Source organism: Hevea brasiliensis, chromosome 14, assembly GCF_030052815.1.
Source record: "Hevea brasiliensis isolate MT/VB/25A 57/8 chromosome 14, ASM3005281v1, whole genome shotgun sequence".
In the NCBI taxonomy this organism is placed as follows: Eukaryota; Viridiplantae; Streptophyta; class Magnoliopsida; order Malpighiales; family Euphorbiaceae; genus Hevea; species Hevea brasiliensis.
Genome location: NC_079506.1, coordinates 83,852,578 through 83,870,965, shown reverse-complemented (window position 1 = coordinate 83,870,965; position 18,388 = coordinate 83,852,578). Strand labels below are relative to the sequence as shown.

The window sequence follows — 18,388 nt, the reverse complement described above, 5'->3', positions numbered from 1 at the left end:
GAATTCCCTCTGCTGCTCTAGCATGGCCGGAGATGGGTTTTACTAAAAAAAGTTAAAAAAATCTCGGTGAAGTAAATGTCTGTGAGCTAGTTTAGATTAATGTAGATATGATATGATATTCATACATTGTTCTACCAATAACTGGCAATGAGGATGATTAATTAATTAATAACTAAGTTGATTCCAGCAGGGAAGCTTCATCTTTCCTTCTTTCTTTCTTTCTTTTTTTTTTTTTTTTTTTTTTTTTTTAACTTATGGGCAATGAGGATGATTAATTAATCACATATCATCATTTCAAGGAACATAATTTAGTACAGTGCATATGATCAAATTATAACAATATAAGCCCTTCATGTCAGATATATCCAACTCCATGAATACATATAGACTCTACTTCTGTAAACATACCCATAGAATACAAGATAAACGAAAAAATAACAAGTAAATAAATTTGAAGACTAGAAGCCTACCATTTCTAACTTGTTTCAGTATATCATGGAGAGAGAGCTAGGCAAGTTCTTTGATCCATCCCCATTGATCACCATCTTCTTGATTAGACTCTTGGGATCGATAGGAAACTCGCAAAGTTAGTGTCATGCTTGGAAATTTTTGTCTTTGGTGAGTCGATTTATCTTTTAGTGAAACCTGTATTAATTCAGTGAAAAAGACACCAAGATTTGGTTGGAGGAGCTTTGAAGAGAATATAAAGACGCATCGAGATCACAAGAGATGGCTTGTAGAAGAGGAAGTGAAACCAGGAAGATCAGTCCATGCATTACCACCCCAATATTGTTCATTTCCTGACATACCCAAAAAATTCTTCGACAAATTCAATCCTTGATTTTCTTCCATTTTCACTGAGGCTAACTGAGTAACCCCACTATCCAATGGCCTAGACCGAAGCTGACCAACGTAATTTGGAGGCTGAAACCCTTCGCCTTCATATGGATACAAACCAGTTGGTGGTTCAAAATTAGCCAAGAAAGGGAACTGCTGCACTTGTTGCAATCTCCACTCATCAACAAGCGCACTAGATAATAAAGACCCACCAGCACCACTTGAACTGGTACTTCCAATCTGAAACTCCATACCAGCACCACCACCAGCAGCTGTAGCGGCCCCCGGAGGCTGAATTCCAACAAAATTTAACCCTATGTCTGTGGAATTGTAGTCACTGAGATGATTTAAAGGCGGTAGGATTGGCAATTGTGGTGGTGGAGGGACCATGTGCCCTATAAGATCAGTAGTGCAACTATTAGAAACAAGTCCACTACTGGAGCTAGACCCAGCTTTAGTTGGAGATTTCGATCTACTACTTCCTTTACTCCTTTTATTTCTTCTACATCCACCACCAACCGGTACGCTCCTTAGTGCGCCTCCTCTGGTCCAGTATCGCCTGCAAGTCTTACAAAAGTGGCGAGGCTGAGTAAGGCTATAATTATTGAAGTAACAAAATTTAGTATTTGTTGATTCACATCTCGGACATTTAAGGGCTGCCTCAGGTTGTGGAATCTTAGCCAGTCTAGCTCGTTCAGCCATCGAGCCAGGCCTGATTGCTCCAGAGCTGCCACCACCAGTTCCAGGAGGCGGAGGTGGTGGCGGAAGTTGAGGGTTTTCTCCTCCAGCTCCCTGCTGCTGATTAGGCTGCTGCAAAATTGTCCAAAAAAAAAAAGAAAGAAAGAAAGATCAAATACATAGTATATTCAGGAGAAGATAAAATAAAAGTATGTAGGAATATTATTTATCTTTTGCTTGGCTTTTTTGGTGAGGAAGCTGTGAAGCAAATAGAAAGAAAATAGAGAAAAACCAAGGAAAGAAACAAAGAAAATTTACCTGCTGCCGGTTGGGTGGATCTAGATAGACTGGAATGGATGTGAAGACCATGGTGCTTGAGCTTTAATTGATCCTCTCTTTCTTTTGTAAAGGTTGATTTTTTTTTTTTTAAATTTCTTTGAGAGTGTATGGTGGAGAATCACATCAAGAAGAGAGAGTTGCAGAAAGAAAGAAAGACTGAAAGAGCCAGTGGAGATGGAAAGATAAAGGAGGCTCTCTGTAAGTATGTGTGAGTGTGTTGATTTATTTTGTTCTTTGGTCTCTCTCCCCACCTTCAACTCTCTCTCTTTCTTTTTGTTTTATTAAATTTTTAGGTTTTGAAACGAATGAAATGAAACAATTTTCTTAACCTCTAAGCTTCATTTTATACTGTTTTATGGTGCCCTTAAAAAAAAGGTGATTAGTGGCCATGCATGAAAAGAGAAAGAGCAGAGAGAGAGAGGGAACCTAAGTTAAGTTTAATTAATTAATAACGATAATTAAGGATAATTAAGTATAATTACTTAATTAAATTAAATTAAAATGATGTAAAATAACTGAATTAAAAAGGAAAAGTGGGTCTTGGTGGGGGAGTCATGGGTGGGAGTGTCACTATCGAATGTGCCTTTGTATCTAGGGCCCGTCTCCTTCCAACCCCAACCCCCCCCCCCCCCCCCCCCTTTTTTTTTTTTAAATTTTTGTTTGCATGGAAATCAAATAAGTAATTTCTTTTCCTATTTTTTAATATTATATACGGGATTCTTCCTTTACGTAGATTATTGAAATGAAATGCTTTATATGGCCTTTATGTATTGTAATATTACAAGTTCAGACTCACCTACCACAAAGAAAGAAATGGTTGGCCGCGAGTATCGTAAATTTAAAATAAAAAATATATAATAAAAATCACTTATATAATAATAATAATAATAATAATAATAATAAATTGATTTTAAGTAAGAAAATCTACTTATTCAAATTTTAATTGTTATGAGAAATTTGAATTTTAGATAATTTTTTTATAATTCCGAATTGTGATATTTTGACTTGAAAATTTTTCAGTGCAATCGGAATAAAATATTTTGTGGGGTTGTTAGTGATTGTGGAGTGTTAGATATCCTCATTATTTCCTAACATGGAACGCCCCTAGTAATATAAACAAATATAAATATTATAAATATTTCATATTTCTATAGTTGGTGGATTTTAAGTAATTGTAATGGGACTAGGGTTTGGATGTTTTTGAGCGATTGTAATTTTTTTTATTAAAGTGAAAATTTTTTTATATCTTACTTATAAAAATAATTTTATAGTTGAACCATAAAAATTTATCTTTTTATTTTTTTATTATATTATATTTATGCGATTGTATGTATATTTTAAATTCATGTAACTATTATAGTTTTAAGAAAATTAGTTTAGTTGGGCCTAAATCACCCCAAAAGTTAGCTCAGAGGGGGGGGGGGGAGGGAGGGGAGGAGTACCAAAATATTATTAAGAGCACATTAATCCTATTTCAAACTAACGTGGATGTTAATACACTATTCTCATGCTCATAATCAAATACTTGAAGCATGAAACACTTACGACAGGTCCAAATATTGGTTGGGGAGACTTTAATCCCATCTTAATAAAATGGGCCAGGCCTAACTCATGTTAAAGGCTGGCTCAAGGGAAGAGGAATACCAAAACTTTATTAGGGGCACATTATCCCATCCCAAAATAATGTAGGATATTAACATATAGCACTAATTAATGTTGTTGCTATTTAGTTTTATATAAATACTAAGTCTAATTAAAGTGTGAAAAAGAGAAGGAATATTGTGTTTAAGTTGTATTAAGCAAATCCCACTTAATGTTTAGTGATATTCTCTCAACATATTCTCCTTTGACATTTACATATATTTAGTGGAAATTCTTTGAATGAATATGATTATTATATTAATTAATTAGTCAAATGTTGCTATATGCATGTGAAATGAAGTATCAAGAACTAAACAATTCATGAGGTGATAAAAAGAGGGTGAGACCCTAAATAAAGATTACAATATACGTAGAAAGAAAGCTAATATACTTTCTCTTCTTCCAAGTTCTTTTTCTCTCGGCTTGCCCCAATACAAATATATTGTATGGTTTTGGCGGGAAGAAAAGGAAAAGATTGATCATTTATATCCATTAGATAATAATTCAATGGATTTAGATCTTTTATTTATGTATGTTAATATGGATTAATTTAAATCTCTTCTTAATATTAAAACAAAAGTTGTAAATATCACATATTATATTATTTTATAATTTAATTAATAAAAAAGAAAATCAGAATTTAAAATTTTTAACTGATAGATATATCATCAAATCTATGTTTCAATTAAAAAAAGTCGGTGTGTTCATGGACTTGCCCTTGAAATATGTGTGTATTATATAGGAATAAAAATTTTATTAAAATTATTGTAATTTTAACCGTGATTCATTTCTGTCACGCATGTATTTTGTCTATTGATAAAAAAAAAAAAAAAAAAAAAAAAAAAAAAAAACAAGGTGTAAGGAAGATGGTAAGCAATTTAGTGTAGATAACGATATAGCTCGCTTTTTTCAATGAAATGAAAGGATTCAATCTTTATAGTATAATGCAACAGTCATGCACCCTAAAATACATTTCCTTAGTTGGGTAACCTTCACTAGGGCAAATTAAAGAACACGAAACAAAGAGTATGATATACATACAGTGTTGGTAGTGGTGGCGGCCAAGCCACCGGATATGGAGCGGAAAGACTAGTCGTCATCAGATGCTCACGGTCGGGGGATCATTGCTTTTCCCACGTGCCACGTCGGATGTTGTTGGGTCCCACAAACACCCTTCTTTTCTGTACAGCCGATATATCTCTATCTGGGTCAGTAAAAAAAGTTGGTCTCACCACCTCCATTCCTAAGGTCCCCACATCAAACATGAGGTTCAAATTATTTTATTTCATGCACTAGCCCCACATCGATCCCCTTCACACATCAAATATCAACCACTAATCTTCATTAATCATATATATATATATATATTATGAAATGCTTTTCAAAAATATAGATTATACGGTACTAAAAACATCTCGATGGAAACAATTGATGTAATATTGATCACATATACTTTGTTTCGCACCTTCACATTAACGTTAAAATGAAGGTTGGCAAAACGGAACAATTCCAACGCTTTTTAATCAATGATGATGCAGGAATGTTTGTTTTGAAAGTTGGTCTCTCTTCTTTACTATAGATGATTGATCATCTATCAAATTGTGGCATGGTGTCTAGATTCTTGATATTCTTTTGAAGCTTTGAAGTAACGATTTTCAAGATTGTTTGCTATCTCTTTGGATTGTGATAGTTTAATTAGCAATATGATTTTTCTAATGGGTGTAAATATGCAAGAGTTAATGTTTAATATACTAATTCATTAGTATGGATTTTTTTTTTTCGTTTCATTTTAAATAATATTTTAAAAAAATTTATCCCTCTTTTTGTTATATTTTTAAAAAATTAAAAAAAATATTATTATTTTTTTAATTTTATTCTTGTCTATTGTTATCCCCAATATATTTATATCTTTTTTTTATCACTTTTCTTTATCTTAATTAAATACAAGGGTATTTTTAATCAATTGTTAGTATTTTTTTAATATAAAAAATGAGGTTATTATCATTTCATTAATTCTTATGCAAAAACTTTAAAAGGCACTTGAAATGAAACGGGTAGTACAATTTTAATGACAATCACACTCCATTAATATGGAAAAATGTGTATTTGTCATTAAAATTATACTATATTAAATAAATTTTAATAAGTGCAAAAGGTAAATTAAATAAATTTTAACAGATGCAAATTGGTATCCTTTAATAATATGACTTTTTGGCTAACTTGAGAAATGTTGAAATACAATCAGATAGTTATAGTTATATGGTAGTTGAAAAGGGAGTTTTGTCTACAATGTTGGTAGATATTCAGCCATGGAAACAAAGCGAATTTGGACTCTGTTAAAAAGGCTCCGTGCAGCTTAGAGCATGGGATTTCGAAAGATCATTCTTGAGTGTTACAATCTCAATGCATGGTGTCTCTGTGATTAAGAGAATGGACTCCCTTGGTAACCTTAGGTCGTTGGTGTCCTCGATTTAACAGTTCCTACATTTGGATATTAGGAAGTTTAAATGGTTCATATCTTTAATTAGGAAAGTTAATTTTTGCGTGGTCTAGTTGGCTAGCTATGCTTCGCCCTTTCCAATGGGTTTTCATGACATGGAGTATCTTTTCGTTCAGCTTAGTCATTAGATCTATGATAATCTTATTGAGTTGCTAGCTTACACTTAATTCTGATGTGTTTAATTTTGTGTTTTAATTAGTTTCATTTATTTAAAAAAATAATTAAAAAAAAACTCAAAGGTATCTCTCTTAATTTCAAAGAATGGATGTTTAATAGAATCTTCTTGTATCTTTACATAATAACTTTTGCTAAAGACTAATCATAATTATGAATAGCTAGTACCAATAATAATGAAAATAATAATTGTCCTGAAAAATTTAGGTTGGTTGTGCAATGATGCATGGATGGGGTCGTCTTGCTTTTCTCCTGCATAAATTCCTCCAATTCACCAATAATACATGGCCTGTTGCCCTTGAGATATGTGGCATTGAACCCAATTGAAGACCCCTCTTATCTATATTAATTATATCTGCATTTCATATATATATATATATGCTATGAGAATGCCCACGTCACTTTTATGTGTACTGGAGACACGCATACGACGTCGTTTTGGAAGACAAAGAAAGACTTGAGAAAAAAGAACCATTGAGAACACAGAGCAAAAAGATTAAAAGGCCTTCAAACAAATGTAAATGCCTACTGTAACAGACTGGAGAAAATTGTAAATCATTGAAGATAAAAAAAACAATGATGAAAAGTCTGAAATGCCCTCAAGTGAATTCAAGAAGCTGCTGAAATAGGATGGCCAAATTTATAAATCAACCCACCGAAATCAATTGCTCCTTTTACCACTGTGGTTTTATCATATGGTTATGTAATTTGTAAAATCATGGAGTCTGTTATCATTATTTAATAAAACAATGAAGAGTTTGTTAGCTCCCAGTAGAAACCTCAACTACATATTGATGGAAATTGAGCTACAAGAACAGGGCACATGTTCTCTCAGAATTATCAAACAGAAAAAGTTAAATATTTTTATTAATTAATAATTATATTCAAACGTTTTAATTTTAGACATATATTCTAACACTTCAGATTAAAAATAATCAGAAGCAAAGCCTTAAAATTAATTTCAAGCATTTTGAATATCATCCATTTAAAGTAGTGTAACAAAAAGAAGCAAAGAAGCAAAAAAAAAAAACAATTTTAATGCATTTTGTTGTAAATAATAAAATGAATCTTAAAACTATGAAAAGATTGCGATATGCAATTTGTTTAAATATAATTACCAATTACTAAAAATATTTGATATATCAATTATATTGATAAATATGAATATTAGAAAGGTTATCTAGCTCATGACTAAATCACACCAAATTTAAATTATAATTAATTTTCAAAAATAATAGATTCATTAAATTGCTGATTAATTGGAAATATTTATTTAACTAAATCACATTCTAATAATATATTAAGGTTGATAATGGTGGCATACATAGCAAAGTCGAATTGACGGATGAATTGTCAATATGGTCACTGGCAAGGCTGAAAAAGAAGGACATGTTTCATGATTCTGTATATTTTATATTTGCAAATCAGAGAAGCGGTGGTCCATGCACACCCACCTGCAGTAAACACCATTGTTATTGGTCTCTTCTCTTTAGCTCCAGTTGTTCTTTCTTCTTCATAAAGGATAACTTTATACCGTACACATGTCTACCATAACATCATACTGTTTCAGCAATTCCTTTATATCTCTATTCAATCAAGGTTTCATTCCTGACGGAAATACAGCGTGGTCTCTCATATGTGAAATTTTCTCTGATTTGAAGAGTGGCAAAAATTGTAGTGTTACCTTCAGCAAAGTGACTTAAATACTGCATATTATCGGTTCTCTCTATCAAAATGGCATGCCATAATTTTTCAAGTGTTAGGATGTAGCATGCTTTAATACTATGTGAAATTTTTTTGGACACAGAAAATATTAAAAATTTTTAATATTTTCTTCATCAAAATACTTTAAGCAAATTGGATTTGACTCTTCTCACTTATATTTTCCTTCAATATATGGATCTCACATATTTATAATTTACCTAAACTCAATTCATCAAGGGTTCAATATATAAATATATAAGATTCATATATTTCGATTCTACCATCGTGTATCTCGCGTGTTAGTTTAACGGTGCATAAGATATAGGAAAGAAAAATCACATACAATATTTTTATTAAGATTTATTATATCTCATTTTTATATAATAAAAAAAATTAATAATTGAATCGATTCAACACTATCATTAAATCAAACCGATGACACCAACCTAGATATCAATTGACACGAATGATAACAAGAACTTTTGCTCATAATTGCTTTTGGCGTTCTACCAGTTACCATTTCTAGCTACAATTAAGAGGATGTAACAAAGAGAGCATTTAGTATATATGGTGATCGATCTTTGGATCCACTCGAATCTAGATGATATCCCTTAAACTTATAATTAATTTAATTAGTGACATAATTTGAAATTATTGAAATCTGCTTTACTAGGCTTACTTTTACTTTACCACCTCTATATACGAGGGATATAAATTTAATGTAGATATATAATCTCACAATTATACAATATAAAAATAATTTAATCATAAAATTTACATCTATAAATAAGATGAAATAAAAAATTTCATTATAAGATACAATTATTCAAAATTTTTAAACCTTAACTTTAGTGTATTTTCTAAATATTTCACAATTCTGCTAAAAAAAGATAAAATATTATAATATTTATACTTAACAGGCTATTCGCTACCACTACAAATCTCACTTTTTATTTTAATTGTCTCACACCACGAAACTTTCGTATCTGACTATAATTCAAATCTATGAAAACATATTCAAAATTTAAATCACATAAAAATAACAATATACACATAAAATCTGTGAATATATGTTACAGAACTCAAACCTAAGTCAATTTTTAATATCATAGTTAATTATAAGATCATGCATTATGAAATAGCTAGGCCTTTGATTAAACTGTATGACCCAACCCAATAATTAGATAATTTTTTATTGTTTTAAGGTTTCAATTATACACAGCACATACACACTCCACTATCATGTAAAATTGTGACCTTTAACTGACGCTTTATATAGGCACTCAAACTGGCAGCCTAAACCAAGTTTCATATGGAATTGAACTTCTGACCAATTCATTTGTTCTTAAACCGAAATCAAACTTCCCCTTTTCTTAATTTTAATATTTCTAATTAAAATTAATTCTAATTACTAATTAGATTTAGACTTGGAGTCAACAATATGAAAGCTTTGATTGAGGGTGACTTGGACTCAACAGCATGAAACCTTTGAATATGAGGGTTGGTGATATTACACCTGCTTTTACATGACATTTAAGCAATTCAATAAGACTTGAATGTGACTCACGCTAACTATGAATTTGGTGAAAGTTCAAATCATGCTCCCAAATGGTTTACATCTCTCATTCCTTCACAAGATTCATCAGACAATCATCATTTGATCTAAAATAATTCATAACCAATTTTATTTCATACAAAATTTAAAATGATCTAAATTCGAATGAAAAAAAAAAATTCAATTAAGGGTATATTCAAAATTGACGTACTTATTCTGATTTAACTGAAATGACCGAGTGACACTCTCAATTTTTATTATAAAATATTTAATCATTATACTTTTATTTTTACAATTAATAGACCTTTCTTTAATTGAATAAATTTTCAATTTATTTATCACATATATAAGCTAGAACAATAAAATACCACTTTTATTTTTTTTAAACTTATTTTCCATTATATTTCTCAGATGTCTTTTCACTTTCAAATGATATTTGCCTATATTAATTAGTATTGTAAAAGATTATTTCAATATTTTTATAGCTATTTTTACTTGCCTTTATATAGGTATTTACATGATCTCTTAACGAAATAAATTTATGTTTAATAAATAAAAATTGAATTATATTTAATAGGTCAAAATAAAAATTTAAGTGCCACTAAACTTCATAGTAAAAGTAAAGATCATAGAATTTATGTATTATGCTTTTAGTCTAATCATGCTCATTCTTGTTTGTTTTCCTCATTATAACTATCCTAATGTAGATGCAGCTTCGTTGCACCACCTTATTGACTTATATTCCACTCTCAAAAATAGCTTGGTAAAGGTCATCACCATCTCTTTTTGTTCCTTTTTGAATTTTCCAACACAATACTTTTAAAAAAAAAAATTTACAACTTAATTTTATAATCGATTTTTATCCATTGTAATCAGCAACAACTTTTGCAATCATTCATGATTTTATTGTATTTTTCGAATAAAATTATACGGAGCAACATTTTAGCAACTGAATTAAGATTTTGTTACTAAATCCATCTTATATTAACAAATACAACAAAAATATTATTTGTTACTAAATCAATTGTAAATCAATATTGTAAAAATATTTGAATATTCTATTAACAACCAGTTTCATTAAAGTGGTTTCGAATCAGTTGTTAAATCGATTAACAACTGATTCAATCAATCAATTGTAAATTTATTTATTTATTTATTATATTTTTTTAATGTTTAGTATAAGATAAAATATATAATTGAGGAATAGACAAACTAGGTCATAGGATCCCTCTACCTGTAGAAATTCAGTTTATGTGTATGCTTATAAATAGGATGAGGGCATATTCTTAAAGATTTTCTATACGTTACAATTATACTTCAATTAATAGCTAGTCTTTAGTTTATGTAAATATAAGATAAAGAATATATTATCATTCATCAGAAATTTTGGCTGATGCATATATTTAATGCATGAAAATTTTTACCTACACTTGATTTATTATAAATATAAAATATAAATATATATTATATATTTTATATTTTGAATGTATAATAAATATTTAGAAAAAAAATCTATTTAATGCACGTTATTTATTTACTTGAAGAGATCTGCAATCTTGAACCCACATCCAAAAATTACTTGAGAATATTATTATTATTATTATTATTATTATTATTATTATTATTATTATATTCATAGATTAATTCACTATAAGTGGAGCACTACAAGAAATGCTAGATTTAACAATAATAATTTTTATTGCCAAATGTATAAAATTTATTATCATAAGTTTATGTATAATATATGAATTGCTACATGTTATTGTTATAAAATTATAACTTTATATATTTTACAATAAAATTATGGTTACTGTAAAAAAAAAAATTATTAGCATTAACAATGATTATTAGTAAAAATTTTCAGTAATAATAATAATTTTTATCATATTTTTTTATGTACTATTAGCAGCAATTATTCATATTATTAACATATGTTAGCTTTATAGACAGTAAAATTATTGTCACTATAAAATTTTTCCTATTAATTCTAACATTTATTACAGTGAGAAATTAAATTACCAATGTGTGTATACATATATAGCCAAAATATAGATGCAAAATTTCTGTAAAGTTTGTGTGTAATATGTATGAAAAAAGAATAGCGAATTCATCCCATCTTTGAAAATCTATCACATAATTAATCTTTGATTATCGACTTGATAGCCACTAATTCAGCTAATAAATTTGCAAAAACATGACTCTTTTTCCCCTTTCTTTTTCAAGAAGGGTAGTGTATGCAACCACAAATTATAGAGAAAATCGTGGGATTATCAACTTTGTGTAACCAACTTTTCTTTTTCAATCAAGATTCTCTTTCATTAGTCAATTGATTAGAATTTAACTCTGTTAAAAATATTATAAAATTGTTTTTAAAATATATCAAATTAATTCCAAAGAATGAATTCTTATATTGATTAAAGAAAAGACTCAACGTTGATGTATATAAATTAATTAGATAATATCTATAATTGTAATTATATAAAAAAAAATTATATATCCTTAAATTGCATGATTTCTCATGATTAGACTTCTGATTAAAATTTAAATTCAAAATTTTATAATTTTAAAATTAATTTTAATACTATTAGACTAAAACTTTTTAATTTTAACGAATGTGATTTTAGATGTAGGAAAAAAAATATAATAATAAACAAATTAGAAAAATTTTTTTGAAGGTTGGTGGGTGTCGGAATCTAATTACCCTATCTAATCAATGTTTGGAAGAATATTAACTTTAACTCATTTTCATGCAAAAGGTGGCTTTTTTTTTTACCAGTAAAAGAATATTTCATTAAAGAATAACACTCCTAGCCAGTAACATTTGTTGCATTGCCACAAACCAAGCCCAGAATTCAGAGCCCAATACAGAAAATAGGTTGGAGCTCTACGCCTTGTTGGACAGGTAAAAAAAGAAATGAATGAAAATAGAAAGAGAAAAATAAGTTTGAAACGATATTTTTCTTTGATTCGATAGAAGGAAAATAAGAAGAGAGAAAAAAAATTATCCTTTTTTTAATTATTTTTTTTAATTTAAAAATTAAATAATAAATTAAAGAGAAAAAGTAGCTTTTTTTGTCATTTTTTATTTTTTATCCTTTATTTTCTACTTATTCGAGTAAAAAAAAAATGATAAAAGATAAGAAAAATTTTCTTTCTTTTATTTTCCTTCCAAAAAATTTATCCAAACGGAGTGCTAAGCTAAAACGGATACACTACCCGAACCCATATCTCCAGCAAGCATAGTAAAGGGATTGCAGAACAATATCACGGCTAGCAAAGAACCCAGCCATTAAGACGGAGAATTGCCAAAAACTCATAACATCACACAAATATGGAAAGCTCAAAAAAGAAGATAAAAACAACACCCGTTCAAAATCTGAGAGCTTCCCAAATAAATTCTTCAACCATAGCAGTAAAGACTGAGGAAATGCAGTTATCAGTTGAATACATGGGAGGTCAAGAGCCAAAGTCGGACAAGTTGGGACAGGAAGCTTGTTTTGCAGCTTTTGCTCCCCATTATTTTGTTGACTTGTCACCTCTTTTCCCCATAGATACATACATTCTCTCTCTCTCTCTCTCCACAACTAACATAATTAATAATATGTAATTAATTAAGAATTAATTATTTTATTTTTTTTAAATTAATTTTAAAAAAATACACGCATACACCAAATAGGAAATACTTACTATATACACTTACAATAATTATTTATTAAAAGACAGTTATGTACACATTTATATATCACACATACATACACATTACTTGAACGATGTAAAATTCACGGAGCACTTACCTACCCACATTAAAATGAATTTTTTTATTAAATTAATTCCAAAAAAATGCTATGTAGGTGGAAAACTTAATTACTTTATTGTTTTTTAGAAAAATCACTTAATAATTTGTACCCTATGAATACGATCACGTGAAAGGATGAGATAGCTGTAAAATAGAGACAAATCTCACTCAAAATCATACTAAACTCTTTGCCAAGATTCTTGAGTTGGATTCCAAATTAACTCCTTTAAAGATTGGTAAATCTGTCACTAATTCAGATGTTTACTTAGATAGAAATAAAAGTATACACACCAATCAATTGGTTGGTATGAGTGATAAAAACTCTATATTTTTAAAACAAGATTAAGTAGACCTAATCCTTAAAATTTACCTCTCAAATGAGAATAGACTTAACTCAATAAGTTAGGAGATACATATAATGTACTGTCAAAAAGGGTTTCCACTTTATTTTTGAATATATCGAGATAATTTTTTCTTTTTAAGTGTATAGATAAGGATTTTTAATAAGGGATTAAGAGAGTGAGACTTGATACTGAGTATAACAGGTGAATTATATATATTTAGCCACTAAGCTAAATTGATTATACATTCAATAAAAAATATTATGTATTTTTTTATATCCACAATATTTAAAAAGATCCTACTGTGGCTAAAACTTTGATTATTTTGGTTTTATTTTTTTTTAATTGGACCCCTTGGAGAGTATTTTTATCATTAAGGGTTAATTATTTATAAACTAAAACTCACTTTGTGAAAAATAAAATAATCATAAAATTGCCTTTATTTTTATTATGGGTGTAATTATTATAAATTCATTTTTATATAAAAATAAATTTATTAATTTTATTGTGAAATTAATGAATGATATTATTTTAATTATATATCCACCTTATTTGTGTGTGTGTATATATATATATATATTGATCGTGCATAATGAAATGTATATATGTAAATATAATTAAAATTATAAATATATTAATTATATATAAATCTCATATTAAATATTTAATTTAAGAGTTTTTAGTAAGAAGGAGCTTATTATTGTAGCTACACCTTTTTATTAGAGTTGTGCATATTCTTGGTGGTCTCAAACCAAATTAAAAAACCATACCAAACTGATAAAAATTATACCGAGTTGAACTTATGTTATTATATTGGTTTATTTCTAATTCTTTATTAAAAACTGAATCAAAACTATACTGAATCGAGAATCAATTTAATATATATGTTTTTTAATGATAATTATATAGATATAATTATGGACTATATACAACTTAATATTTTCTTTTATTTCTCTTTCTTTTCGTAATAATTTTAGTTATACATACATCTAATCACCTTATAATTCTTAATTATAAGTTTACTATTATGCTATATATATATATATTTAATTTATAATTATATATGTATCTTATAGCTAAATATTACATAATTAATAAATAGCTAAAACATGTATTACATGATATATTATTATATTATATAATATGCTTAATTATAAATTATACATATAACTTATAATTAAATATTATATAATTTAGAAATAATTTAAAGATGCATTATATAATATATTATATATTAATAATTAATTTTAAAGTCTAAAAATTTATTGAAGTATTACTTTTTATAAAAATAATTATATAAAATTGTTTTAAAAATGATATTGTATCAAATTGAATTGAAATCAAAGACTGAGGGCCAAAATGATTGAAATCAGAACATAAGAAATTGAACTGAAACCATATCAAAATTACGATTCGATTCTAATTTCTTGACAAATTTCAAATCGAAACCGAAATCAAACCTATACCTTTTATTATTTGTTTTTTTCGCAATAAACTACATGTATATCTTAGCCTATTGGGTTAGGCCCAATCCTACTCGCATAGGAGAGCTCCATTACGAAAAGTAGAACATTTTCGGTAAGGGTTTTCTCTATCAAATACTCATATCTTGCTTGAGAAATACGAAATTTTTTACCACTCCTATCAATACCTTGGCTTGCGAAGAGCATTTTTTATTTATTTGTGCACTACATTCGAAATCTAGTGATTCTCATTGATGGATTTCAAAAGCCAGACTTCACACTTCAGAGCCTAAGAGAGCCATAAAAAAAATGGGTTGGATTCACATTGCGTCCTTATGGACCTAATGCCGCCAAGACATCAATTTCGTTGGGTTCAAAAAGACCCAATTTCCAACATAAATCATATCTTTACGACTGTCTGTCTTTGGTCATTTAAATATTGGAAACTACTCATCAGGCATCAGCTGTGGAAAATAAATGCTCATTAGAGCTCGGCTAAAACACCAGTCACTGTCATCACCCACTAGCAACAAATTGCTATGCGAAGTGGCAATTACCCCTAAGCAACTATGTCAAAGGTGAATTTCGACGGTGCAGTGGACTCGAAAAACAATCGCAGTGCTATTGGGGTGAACTTCAAGATAAGAGGGGCAGAGGGCCAAGTTCCAGCAAATGACAGGCCAAAAAATTTTAACCAAAGCAGCAAAAAATGCTGTGGCTGTTTATTTAAACGATGCTTGAAGAACTCAAAAACTGAATTACAGATTAATATTAGGGTAATGCTCATATAAAGCTACTTGTTATGTAAACAACGACTAGTGCCCTAAGCTACAAGGTAAATAGAGCTCTTCAGGGATGGATTCCATGCCCAAGAGAGGCGATGGACGCTTAATGTTTAAGGCAACCAAACCCCATTTTATCAAGATAATTCTTGATGATACCATTTGCAGTAGGAAGCTAGTAAGTATTCTTTTTCCCTCTATGTTTTGTTGTTAAGATAAACGCATGGATTTAGGTACTCAGAGGTACTTTTTTTTTTGTTGTTTTAGTTTTTCTTGCACCATTTTTATTTTGCATTATTTTCTTTCTCATAGAACTTACTCTGAAGATTTTGTGTATCAGGAGATTCCAAGAAAGTTTGTCAGGAGATATGGAAGTGATCTGTCAAGTCCTGCACTCCTGAAGGTTCCTAGTGGTGACAAATGGAAGGTAGAGCTGGTGAAATGTGATGGTGAGATTTGGTTAAAAAATGGGTGGCAGGAATTTGTGGAGCATTACTCTCTAGCCCTTGGATCCTTCATAATTTTTGAATATGAACAAAATTGTCTGTTCAATGTAATCATAATTGACAAGAGCGCCTCGGAGATAGACTATCCATTAAGCATCATCAATGGAGATAATGGAAAGCCCAATCTTGAGCAAGAATTCCCAGAGCCAGAGATTGAAGAAAATGAAAATGAATTCTCAATATTGTGTCACTCCTCCCCATCCCGAAAAACAAAAGGCAAATCAGCATTACCATTCCCTCAGGCTCACAAGAAGATAAAGGTGGAGAATCCCACAGAAAACGTAAATGAACACTTCCCCACTGGACAATTTGAAGGTATGCAAGTTCTCCTTAACAAATAATGAAGAGCTTGTGATTTTTATTCTGTTGCTTTTAACTTAGCTGGGGGACTTGATTTTGGGGCAATCAAGGCATGTCCAGTAAGAAGAGAACCTTGCATGGAGCTGTGACGAGGAGAAAGCCATTGACAGCTGAGGAGAAAGCTAATGCATTTCACAGAGCAAGCACAAACTTTAAATCTGGAAATCCTTACTTCATGATTGCAATGCCGCCATCATTTCATAGTAGATTGGTAAGCATTTGATTGAAATTTGAAACTTTTACTACTGTTAAAATCATATTCATGTTTTAAACTTTCTTTCCAGCATTTATTCATTTCCTATTTTCTATTTATTTGTTTTTGTAGAATATACCAGCAACCGCTGCCAGGGAATATTTCAACAAAAGCGGGGCTGTGACCCTCAATACAGTTGATGGGAAAACTTGGTCTGTACGGTATTCGTATAAGGAATACAGTAGAAATAAACTATCAGCTAAATTAAATAATGGCTGGAGAAAATTTGCAAAAGAAAATCACTTGGAAGTTGGTGATGTTTGTGTTTTTGAACTGATTAATCGCATTGATATTACATTGAAAGTAGTCATTTTCCAACACATCAAAGATGCAAATAGCAACCCATCACTTGGTCAGTTACGATTTATGAATCCAATTACTAATTTATAGTTACAATTTAGCTCAACGTGCTTCAGGAAACACAACTTTTACTCTGATTTAGTTGGCTTCATGAAGGAAACAGCAAGCAATTGAAACATGAAGAAAGTCCTATCCACAAGCAGTTTAATCCAGGGAATTCCTCAAAGGTTCTCGGCGCTATCGAAGCTGCCAAGAACTTTACCTCGGTGAATCCTTTCTTTAAAGTGATCATTCGTCCCAGCAATAGGCGCACCTCAGTGGTAAGCTCTTGAGTCACACTGAAATAGCGAAATAGCCGCCGCAATGGCTTTTCTTCCATGATAGAAATGACATTAAAGTGGTATACCACTAGACTTGAAAGTTTTTTATAAATCTTGCAAAGTTTTCCTTGTGCAGCCTGTACCGCTAAATCTTGTTGCGAAAAGTACAAAGCAAGGCACGAACAAAGTAATTTTACAAGTTGAGAGCAGACTGTGGCCTGTGAAATTGGTCAGGTATCAATTTTATGGTACAGCTCTGTTGTCAGGTGGGTGGCCTAAATTTTCAAAGGAAAATTTTCTGCAAGTGGGAGATGTTTGCATCTTTGAGCTTATTAATAGTGAAGCTGTGCTTCTAAAAGTTACCATTTTCAGAAATGTTAATTGAATTTGTTCACTGCTACTTAGACAAGTTGATAAGTTTGGTTGGTGTTAAGCACTATTCACTTGTTCTTTTGTTCTTGGATAGCTTGGTAGAAGTAACTTGATTGTCTGTTCAAGGATTTAGGGGCAATGAACAACTATTTGAAGTTTCTGTTGAACGTGTAACGATGACATTTTATTTCATGTTTTGGCTTGAATGTGGTTGTAATTATAGGGTTTGTTCGGCAATATTAATTTTTCAAGTCGACTATGTAGTTATCTCTGTCAACTATTTTACTAACTTATTATTTATTAATATAGTAATTAGAAATAGAAGTAAGGTTAAATAATGATTAGATTAATTTTAAAATATTAAAAATAATGCTATCATCTTATTAATTTTAATTAAAATACTCACAAAAGTTAGGAGAGTGACTTTCGATGATATAAATAAAAAATATAATTTTTTTTACTACAAT

General features: G+C 29.7%; 2 protein-coding genes across 5 annotated transcripts; one reads left to right on the top strand and one right to left on the bottom strand.

The window, feature by feature from the left end:
* Window positions 1-268: 268 nt before the first annotated feature.
* On the bottom strand, window positions 269-2,164 carry LOC110650672 (dof zinc finger protein DOF3.6). 2 transcript variants are annotated; one of them, XM_058133585.1, is made up of 2 exons: window positions 1,834-2,164; window positions 269-1,647 (listed from the first exon to the last, which is right to left on the bottom strand). In XM_058133585.1, exons 1-2 carry the CDS (start codon window positions 1,882-1,884, stop codon window positions 721-723), a joined length of 978 nt encoding a protein of 325 aa, XP_057989568.1. In that variant the 5' UTR covers window positions 1,885-2,164; the 3' UTR covers window positions 269-720. The 2 variants fall into 2 exon arrangements, with proteins under 2 accessions (XP_057989568.1, XP_057989569.1); XM_058133586.1 differs by having other exon boundaries at window positions 269-1,644.
* A 13,460-nt stretch (window positions 2,165-15,624) lies between these two features.
* On the top strand, window positions 15,625-18,111 carry LOC110651672 (B3 domain-containing transcription factor VRN1-like). Of its 3 annotated transcripts, none has more exons than XM_058135288.1 (6): window positions 15,625-15,988; window positions 16,154-16,631; window positions 16,727-16,887; window positions 17,002-17,281; window positions 17,386-17,549; window positions 17,686-18,111. In XM_058135288.1, the coding sequence occupies exons 1-6, from the start codon at window positions 15,884-15,886 to the stop codon at window positions 17,932-17,934; spliced, it is 1,437 nt and encodes a 478-aa protein (XP_057991271.1). In that variant the 5' UTR covers window positions 15,625-15,883; the 3' UTR covers window positions 17,935-18,111. The 3 variants fall into 3 exon arrangements, with proteins under 3 accessions (XP_057991271.1, XP_057991272.1, XP_021662762.2); XM_058135289.1 differs by having other exon boundaries at window positions 15,629-15,988; window positions 16,151-16,631; window positions 17,672-17,837; XM_021807070.2 differs by having other exon boundaries at window positions 15,631-15,988; window positions 16,151-16,631.
* Window positions 18,112-18,388: the final 277 nt, after the last annotated feature.

Coding starts and splice junctions, on each gene's coding strand:
- LOC110650672 (XM_058133585.1), bottom strand. CDS start 1,884: ATGGTCTTCACATCCATTCCAGTCTATCTAGATCCACCCAACCGGCAG. Junction 1,648..1,833: donor ATCCACCCAACCGGCAGCAG/GTAAATTTTCTT, acceptor ACAATTTTGCAG/CAGCCTAATCAGCAGCAGGG.
- LOC110651672 (XM_021807070.2), top strand. CDS start 15,884: ATGGATTCCATGCCCAAGAGAGGCGATGGACGCTTAATGTTTAAGGCA. Junction 17,282..17,385: donor AAATAGCAACCCATCACTTG/GTCAGTTACGAT, acceptor GGCTTCATGAAG/GAAACAGCAAGCAATTGAAA. Junction 17,550..17,685: donor GCAATAGGCGCACCTCAGTG/GTAAGCTCTTGA, acceptor TTCCTTGTGCAG/CCTGTACCGCTAAATCTTGT.